This window comes from Penaeus chinensis, chromosome 22, assembly GCF_019202785.1.
Source record: "Penaeus chinensis breed Huanghai No. 1 chromosome 22, ASM1920278v2, whole genome shotgun sequence".
Lineage (NCBI taxonomy): Eukaryota > Metazoa > Arthropoda > Malacostraca > Decapoda > Penaeidae > Penaeus > Penaeus chinensis.
Genome location: NC_061840.1, coordinates 5401198 through 5411197, shown reverse-complemented (window position 1 = coordinate 5411197; position 10000 = coordinate 5401198). Strand labels below are relative to the sequence as shown.

The 10000-nt window shown below is 41.3% G+C and overlaps 1 protein-coding gene across 1 annotated transcript in view; it reads right to left on the bottom strand.

Moving 5' to 3' along the window:
* LOC125036920 (uncharacterized histidine-rich protein DDB_G0274557-like) overlaps positions 1 to 303 on the bottom strand; it is a 511-nt gene extending 208 nt beyond the window's left edge. The window contains exons 1-2 of the mRNA XM_047629880.1: positions 286 to 303; positions 1 to 95 (exon numbers count right to left, since the gene is read on the bottom strand). The exon at positions 1 to 95 is cut by the window's left edge and continues 208 nt beyond it. Of these exons, the coding sequence (XP_047485836.1) occupies positions 1 to 95; positions 286 to 303 (113 nt within the window). The remainder of the gene's footprint in view (positions 96 to 285) is intronic.
* Between the last annotated feature and the right edge of the window lie 9697 nt (positions 304 to 10000).

Genomic DNA, 10000 nt, shown 5'->3' with positions numbered 1-10000 from the left:
TGGCGGTGGGTGGGATGAAGGGCGTGGCGGTGTGTGACGGCGGCTTGGGCGTCGTCCACGATGCAGAGGACGGCGAGGGCGGCCAGAGCCAGGATCTGTGGGCGGGAAGACAAGTTACTAGGATGAAACACTTTGCTCCACATTATGCAAATTAAAGAACAGCACCTATCTTTACATTCTGCACAAAGTATGGTTAACAAGATCCGCATTTACATTTCAAGATTACTAATCCAAAACTTATAGCACTCAGATCATTTAACGCATTAATTCCATAATATGACTCACCACAATCTTCGTGGTCATGATGAACGTGTGAACAGGAGTCTCAGCAGCGACAGTTCTGTTCCCGTTCAACTTCCCTCGCTTTTATGCCGTCACATTCCTGTCCGCAATAACTTTATCACAATTTCACCCCACCTATTGGCATCACCATCTTCGCTTGAGAACGATTTCGGCGAATGCTCGCTTAGAACTCGGCTTTTGCTCTAAGAACAGCATATATTCTATTGACTTTCTCTTGCGGAATCAATAATACTTTATCCATGTGTATTACTTGTTTATTAGAATATTGTTACCGTGAATGCCATTTGAAGATATAATTCATACAATGAAATAATGCATTAAATGAAATGGATGAACTAGATCAAAGAGCTTCACGCCCTCATGGCTGTAATTACCTACAGATGCATGTCGATTCCTGCTGAAGATGAACGATCATCAACAGTGCAGCACAACAAAACAATATCCTACTACGCAACATATCTATTCCTTCACAATATATCTATAAATGTTACAGTTGCGAGAAGCATTTCATATGATCATGTCGATTCGTGCGCACACTACCCCTCGTCAGGATAGGCATGAACACGTTGTGTTTTTTTTTGTCACCAGGGAGATACCGCATAATTCCTCGCGCCGTAATTATATTAACAATGGACAATGTTTCTCAACATCGCATAATTCCTACGTATGTATTGCTAATAATACTTTCTATATTTGTTACGTAGCGAAACTTTAAGATGTAATCTTCACTTTGACTCGCCAAATTCAATTAATTTAATACCAAGATTCTGCCAGTTTTAATTCCCACAAAACTTCTGTTTTTGACATTCACTCCTTTTTTTTTTTCCAATATTTTCAACGAAATAAGTCCTATTCAGTATTCGAAATAACTTTTCCAAATAAATTTTATATGATTACGAAACTGCAATATATTTTTTTACATGCAAGCTTATATTCCTTTAAGTACTCAAATTTTCATTGTCAAAATAAAATTTAGTTTCTTTCTTTTGATATTTTCTATTTCAGGTTTACTTTTCATATCGTATGTGTTAGTGTTGTAAGACTGTTAGTCACTTTATAATAAGCTTTTATCAAAAGTATTTTAAAAGAAGTAAAAGGTGCAATTTTACATTTGAATAAAGAATGTAATTCCGATATAAATGAAATTTCATATTTTTGAAATTTTAGAATACCGGATAATTCTTCGAGAGGTTTAAGTTGTCCCTTACTGAAAGAAGGGTCGTCCTGATTGGTGTCTACAGCGCGATATAATATCGGAAATCATACACCTTGCTAGCAAACCGATCAATACAAATGTACCGTTCTTCGAACGACGTCACATGCAGTTTACTGTCTCTTATGTGACGTGATGAGCCTCCACTAAAATTTGAGTTCACAGTTTCGAAACATTCATTAATCTACGTCGAATTGAGATGCTGACCGTCAAACTCCGCGCGGCCGTAAATTGCCGCCGAATATCTAAACTCGCGACCACCCCATCTGCTATCAATAGGGCCCTGGTGACATTGGTGTCTGTGATTGGCTAGATAGTTTCTACCAGTTGGCTGTTGGGGAATTACTTTTTGCTTGGTTTATTTGTTAATGGCGAATGGTAGTGGAAGGATAGTATGTGTATAGCGAAATTAGTTTCGGTTCCGAATGAATGGTTGGCTTTTACTTACATGTCTTTCAGTGAGGAGAGTGCAATAGTCCAAGGACCCTGCTCGTCGTAATCTCTTGCGAATCAAATTACTAGATTACCATTTGTCCAATGTTAGCAAGATTATTGATTTCCTTTATTACAAAAATTTTGTTTTCGTTATTACATGGCCACTTACATTCAAGATTAGAATTCAAATTGAACATTTATTAAATTTTTACATTAATTACAATAAGAATATTTTCTCCTAATGTAGTTCTAATAACGGAGGTCGCTGCTGTGAAGGGCAAGATGGGCGTCCGAACATCGCAGACGCTCTATCATCTCCCTCCCTGTCCTGATCTGCATCCTGTCGGTTCCTTCGGAGACGCCAGTCAGCACTGCAGTTACAATCACTTCAGCTGGACCTGTGACTGCAGCCTCTACTGGACTCCGCATCTCCATCATACGAGATCTGATCCTCAAACACTTGAGTCTAAGACCTGAGTCTAAGGCAGAGCTAAGACTCGGGTCCAAGGCTCCTCTGCGCCCCGCTTGAATATCTAAGACTCCTGCGCCTCCACCTCCTCCTCGGCTGCCTCCTTGACCGGCGCCCCGAGGTTGACGTGGGCGTAGCTGGTGGCGTGGGCGGGGTGGTAGGCATAGGGGTGGGGGTTAAGGGCATGGGAATGGGGGTGGGCGTAGTAATGGCGATATGGGTAGTGGCGGTAAGGGTAGTGATGGTAGTATGGGGAGTAATAGGGGCGGTGGGCGCGATGAAGGGCGTGGCGGTGTGTGACGGCGGCTTGGGCGTCGTCCACGAGGCAGAGGACGGCGAGGGCGGCCAGAGCCAGGATCTGCGGATGGAAGGAAAAGTAAACTTCTTATTGGAATCTTTTTGGTTTAATATGGGATAAATATGAGGATGATACACTTGCTTCTCACACCACAATGCAAATCATTGTCTTGGAACAAACTTGAACAATGCTTGGTCACCAAATCGTGCATCTAAATCATTATAACTTAGATACAGAAACTGGGCGTATTTGTTTATTAAAATATGAATGCTGGATCTTCCGACCGTTTACATACATTCTCTTAGTATACAGGTATTCGCACTATACTGAAACTGGTCTCTTCATTCAAGGTGTTTATTTTTTACTAATTGCATCAATAAACAATTAAAATCAATCATTTAGATTTGATTAAAGTGATAAGATTTTTTTAAAAGACCAATGTCACCATCCTTTGCATCACAGAACTATATTTATTGCTGTCATTAAAAAGGTATCAAGGAACAAAATTAGATACATATTCTAATCAATAAAGGTACTTAAAAACAGAAAAAAAAAAACATTTTACATTTACGCAAACTTTACTTTGCGTAGTTTACATTCTTCTCTCCATATGAATGTTCGCAAAGCTTCCTCTCTTAAATATTTGATTTTACAATATTTGATAAGACTTCATTTGTCCCAATGTCGGATTCGATCCTGCACAACGGCGTCGCCACACCTCGCCTCGCGGGTGAGCAGAGCAGATGAAAACATGAACCGCGTGTGGATTCTAATGACGCCTTTCGGAGGTGATGCCGACTTTTCCTCGTAAATTTCAATTTAACAATCCATGATAAGTTGCTCATACAGTATACAGTTGAGTTGGACTTATTTGTGTTCTTTTTTTTAGCAAAATGAATAAAACACACGGCAGTGTAATATCTTCAAATACCGTCTTCATTCACCAAAGCTTTATATTTCCCATTTTCTATTTGTGCATTTATTTAGCTTGTGTTGTCCATTTTTCCGTTTTGATAAGATATCGTTTTTCTTTTGTTCTGAACGAGGTGTGAAGCAACAGCATACATAAATGCTCTCGAAAACACAAAAAAGTACAGCTGAAAACTCACGAAAGCAATCTTACAAAAGTCTTATATCAAAATAAATTTGGTTTAAAATGTAGATAAGTAAAAGATATCACATTTATGATTCGATTAATGAATGTGTTGCACTTTTGTTTGTCATTATTGTTTTCCAGTGACAGTATAAAAGCATACTGTCAAATAAGAGCAGTTTTTAAATAACATTTTCCAAGGGTGGAATCCTATAAAACTCCTAGACCAAAAGCAACTATTTTAAGATGTGAATATTTTTTTTTTAAATCTACTTTCACAAATTCTGCGTTCGAATAATGAATGCAGTACTTTCTCTTGATATAACGTATTCTTGTTTTTATTGTTGGTGTTTAAAGAAATAGTGATAAATAACTTTTGTTTGCTTGCATTTTCTAAAAGCAAAAATCGTATGAATTAGTAAAGTTGATAGATGACTTTTTAATCAGTTCGAATCAAAAGCCATATTCTAAGCCATATTTAAAATCAATAAAAGATGTAACCTATTAGTTTTGAACGATCAAAGAATGTTGTAGTTTCTCCTGATAGAACCAGTTTATTGTTGTTTTTGAGTAAAGAAATAAATTGATAAATTCTTTGAAAAGTTTATTGTCTCCAGTGTTCGTAGTAAAGAAGGTCGCTGCTGTGGAGGGCAAGATGGGCGTCCGAACATCGCAGACGCTCCATCATCTCCCTCCCTGTCCTGATCTGCATCCTGTCGGTTCCTTCGGAGACGCCAGTCAGCACTGCAGTTACAGTCACATCAGCTGGACCTGTGACTGCAGCCTCTACTGGACTCCGCAGGCAGCATCATACGAGATCTTATCCTCAAACACTTGAGTCTAAGACCTGAGTCTAAGGCAGAGCTAAGACTCGGGTCCAAGACTCCTCTGCGCCCAGCTTGAATATCTAAGACTCCTGCGCCTCCACCTCCTCCTCGGCTGCCTCCTTGACCGGCGCCCCGTGGTTGACGTGGACGTAGCTGGTGGCGTGGGCGGGGTGGTAGGCATAGGGGTGGGGGTGAAAGGCATGGGAATGGGGGTGGGCGTAGTAATGGCGGTATGGGTAGTGATGGTACTATGGGGAGTGGGAGTGGCGGTGGGTGGGATAGAGGGCGTGGCGGTGTGTGACGGCAGCTTGGGCGTCGTCCACGAGGCAGAGGACGGCTAGGGCGGCAAGAGCCAGGATCTGCGGATAGAAGGAAAAGTAAGCTTCTTATTGATTTTTTTTTTTTTTTTTTCTGGTTTAATATGGAATCAATATGAAAATGATACGCTTACTCCTCACACCACAATGCAAATCAAAGTTTTGGAACAAACTTGAACAAAGCTTGGTCACCAAATCGTGCATCTTCCAAATAAAACATAAATCATTATAAATAATATAGATACAGAAACTGGGCGCATTTGTTTATCAAAATATGAATGCTGGATCTTCTGACCGTTCACATCTTCCGACCATTTATATACATTCTCTTAGCATACAGGTATTCGCACTATACTGAAACTGGTCTCTTTATGAAAGGGGTTTATTTTTTTACTAATTGCATCGATAAACAATTAAAATCAATTAAAGATGTAACCTAGTAGTTTCGAACGATCAAATAATGTTGTAGTTTCTCCTGATAGAACCAGTTTATTGTTGTTTTTGAGTAAAGAAATAAATTGATAAATTCTTTGAAAAGTTTATTGTCTCCAGTGTTCGTAGTAAAGAAGGTCGCTGCTGTGGAGGGCAAGATGGGCGTCCGAACATCGCAGACGCTCCATCATCTCCCTCCCTGTCCTGATCTCCATCCTGTCGGTTCCTTCGGAGACGCCAGTCAGCACTGCAGTTACAGTCACATCAGCTGGACCTGTGACTGCAGCCTCTACTGGACTCCGCAGGCAGCATCATACGAGATCTGATCCTCAAACACTTGAGTCTAAGACCTGAGTCTAAGGCAGAGCTAAGACTCGGATCCAAGACTCCTCTGCGCCCCGCTCGAATATCTAAGACTCCTGCGCCTCCACCTCCTCCTCGGCTGCCTCCTTGACCGGCGCCCCGTGGTTGACGTGGACGTAGTAGCTGGTGCCGTGGGCGTGGTGGTGAGGGTGGAGGGCGTAGGGGTGGGGGTGAAGGGCGTGGGGATGAGGGTGGGCGTAGTAATGGCGGTATGGGTAGTGGCGGTAAGGGTAGTGATGGTAGTATGGGGAGTGGTTGTGGCGGTGGGTGGGATGAAGGGCGTGGCGGTGTGTGACGGCGGCTTGGGCGTCGTCCACGAGGCAGAGGACGGCCAGGGCGGCCAGAGCCAGGATCTGTGGGCGGGAAGACAAGTTACTAAGATGAAACACTTTGCTCCACATTATGCAAATTAAAGAATAGCACCTATCTTTACATTCTGCACAAAGTATGGTTAACAAGATCCGCATTTACATTTCAAGATTATCAATCCAAAACCTATAGCACTCAGATCATTTAACGCATTATTTTCCTAATATGACTCACCACAATCTTCGTGGTCATGATGAACGTGTGAACAGGAGTCTCAGCAGCGACAGTTCTGTTCCCGTTCAACTTCCCTCCGCTTTTATGCCGTCCACATTCCCTCTGGCTCCGCCCACATTATCTTTAACCCCGCCCACATTTTCTACACCCGCCCACAACGCTTCCTCTTCTGGCCATTCACCCATTTCCTGTTCGTCCGCTGTCAGTGAACGGTGATTTCGATGCGGAACTACTGGGCTTCCAGACGTTTAGAGAGAACTGCGGCTTTATATTTTGCTTCTATGAGACACAGTATTATATTTCTATTGACGTACACATTCTTTCTCATTTGCGTGGAAATTGTGCATTTCGGGCTGTAACTCTCTACGGTATTGGACTTGGAAAATAAATAAATCTTTTTTTTTTTTTTTGTTATTATTTTTTTTTTTTTTTTTTTTTTTTTTTTTTTTTTTTTTTTTTGTTATTATTTTTTTTTTTTTTTTTTGTTATTATTTTTTTTTTTTTTTTTTTTTTTTTTAAATCTACTTTCACAAATTCTGCGTTCGAATAATGAATGCAGTACTTTCTCTTGATATAACGTATTCTTGTTTTTATTGTTGGTGTTTAAAGAAATAGTGATAAATAAATTTTGCTTGCATTTTCTTGAAGCAAAAATCGTATGAATTAGTAAAGTTGATAGATGACTTTTTCATCAGTTGGAATCTAAAAATCTTTTATCAAAAGCCGTATTTTAAGATGGAAATAAAAGGTGCATTCTTTACATTTCGAACGATCAAAGAATGTACTTTCTCCTGATATAAATGTAGTTTTTCTTTTTGTTTTTGTTTAGAGAAATACAGTGATAAATTCTTTGAAAAGTTTATTGTCTCCAGTGTTCGTAGTAAAGAAGGTCGCTGCTGTGGAGGGCAAGATGGGCGTCCGAACATCGCAGACGCTCCATCATCTCCCTCCCTGTCCTGATCTGCATCCTGTCGGAGACGCCAGTCAGCACTGCAGTTACAGTCACATCAGCTGGACTGCAGCCTCTACTGGACTCCGCAGGCAGCATCATATGAGATCTGATCCTCAAACAATTGAGTCTAAGACTCGAGTCCAAGACTCCTCTGCGCCCCGCTCGAATATCTAAGACTCCTGCGCCTCCACCTCCTCCTCGGCTGCCTCCTTGACCGGCGCCCCGAGGTTGACGTGGACGTAGCTGGTGGCGTGGGCGTGGTGGTGAGGGTGGAGGGCGTAGGGGTGGGGGTGAAGGGCGTGGGGATGAGGGTGGGCGTAGTAATGGCGATATGGGTAGTGGCTGTAAGGGTAGTGATGGTAGTATGGGGAGTGGTAGTGGCGGTGGGTGGGACGAAGGGCGTGGCGGTGTGTGACGGCGGCTTGGGCGTCGTCCACGAGGCAGAGGACGGCGAGGGCGGCCAGAGCCAGGATCTGTGGGCGGGAAGACAAGTTACTAAGATCAGACAGTTTGCTCCACATTATGCAAATCAAAGAACAGCGCCCATCTTTACATTCTGCACAAAGTATGGTTAACAAGATCCTCATTTACATTTCAAGATTACCAATCCAAAATCTATAGCACTCAGATCATTTATCCCATTATTTTCATATGACTCACCACAATCTTCGTGGTCATGATGAACGTGTGAACAGGAGTCTCAGCAGCGACAGTTCTGCTCCCGTTCAACTTCCCTCCGCTTATATGCCGTCCACATTCCCTCTGGCTCCGCCCACATTATCCCTAACCCCGCCCACATTTTCTACACCCGCCCACAGCGCTTCCTCTTCTGGCCATTCACCCATTTCCTGTTCGTCTGCTGGCAGTGAACGGTGATTTCGATGCGGAACTACTGGGCTTCCAGACGTTTAGAGAGAACTGCGGCTTATATTTTGCTTTTATGAGACACAGCATTATATTTCTATTGACGTACACATTCTTTCTCATTTGCGTGAAAATGCATCAAGATAAATAACTTTGGATCTCTCCATGTGTCATGTATTATTTTTTATATATATTCTTGTAACATACTGTATGTCTTTCTAGCTAAAATTGGTCACGTTTTGAATAGGAAGGATTAACTAATATCAACAGACAAAGTGAAAATAAAAATGTTGCATTTTGATATGAAAAATAATAAGAATTACGAACAGCTATGGATTTCAAAACAATACGAATTTGTTTACAGGTATAAGTTTTACAATATTTCCCCTTCCGGACATGGAGCCTTGTTAAAGAATTAATCCTTACGACAGATGCCACTGGTCCCTGAGTTTTATTCTTGGCTGCAAGATATTGATATCGAAATCCTATTTAACAGATTTGCTAGCAATCAGAAACAAATACAAATAGATATCCTACCTCTAACGCATACTCTAAGCATACTTCTCTTCTACACGTATAGAAAGGTCATATGAATGTCCATCTTAAATATCTAATTTTACAGTTTGCGAGAAGACCTTTTCATATGATCCACTGTCGGATTCGATGCTGCACAGGCGTCTACCCACCTCGATTCACGGGAGTACATGGCAGGTGGAAACCACGATTGGTGTTTATTTTTCTGTCGACACCAAGGCGGAGGAGGGAATACCGACATTAATTCTCTCGCGGCCGTAAATTTTATATTAAAAAGCGAATGTGACATTTTGTGTTTTTCTGCAACGAATTTACCGCAAATATTTTCCTTACCATATATTGTCATGTTTCCCTTAGAAATAATATACGTTTTTCTTATTTATATTTTGTTTACTGATGCAGTAAAGCTGATACTTTCAAATGAGTGTGTGAATCTTATGACGATTTTACATCGAAGTGAATTCAGATTAAGATATTAATTAGCCAAGATTTAGTGTTTATAATTCCAAAAATGAACGTGTTGTGTTTTTAACACTACTGTGTGTTTTATTTTCAATATTATTTAAAGAAATAGGTCCTGCACTATTCAATTATTCGAAATTGCCCTTTCTTATCCGCAAAATAAACACAATGAAATATCAATACTGTCCAAGCCTTATATTCTCCATGTTTACCGCAAGTCTTTCTACATAGGTATTATTTTGTTTTCCGGTAGTCACAAAAACAAAATGTTTTGCTTGTATTAAAGCAAAAATTGAATGGATTAGCAAAGTTGATAGATGACTTTTTCATCAGTTGGAATCTAAAATTTTTTTTATCAAAACCCATATTTTAAGAGGGAAATAAAAGGTGCAACCTTTACATTTCGAACGATCAAAGAATGTACTTTCTCCTGATATAAATGTAGTTTTTCTTTTTGTTTTTGTTTAGAGAAATACAGTGATAAATTCTTTGAAAAGTTTATTGTCTCCAGTGTTCGTAGTAAAGAAGGTCGCTGCTGTGGAGGGCAAGATGTGCGTCCGAACATCGCAGACGCTCCATCATCTCCCTCCCTGTCCTGATCTGCATCCTGTCGGTTCCTTCGGAGATGCCAGTCAGCACTGCAGTTACAGTCACATCAGCTGGACCTGTGACTGCAGCCTCTACTGGACTCCGCAGGCAGCATCATACGAGATCTGATCCTCAAACCCTTGAGTCTAAGATCTGAGTCCAAGATAGAGCTAAGACTCGGGTCCAAGGCTCCTCTGCGCCCCGCTCGAATATCTAAGACTCCTGCGCCTCCACCTCCTCGGCTGCCTCCTTGACCGGCGCCCCGTGGTTGACGTGGACGTAGCTGGTGGCGTGGGCGTGGTGGTGA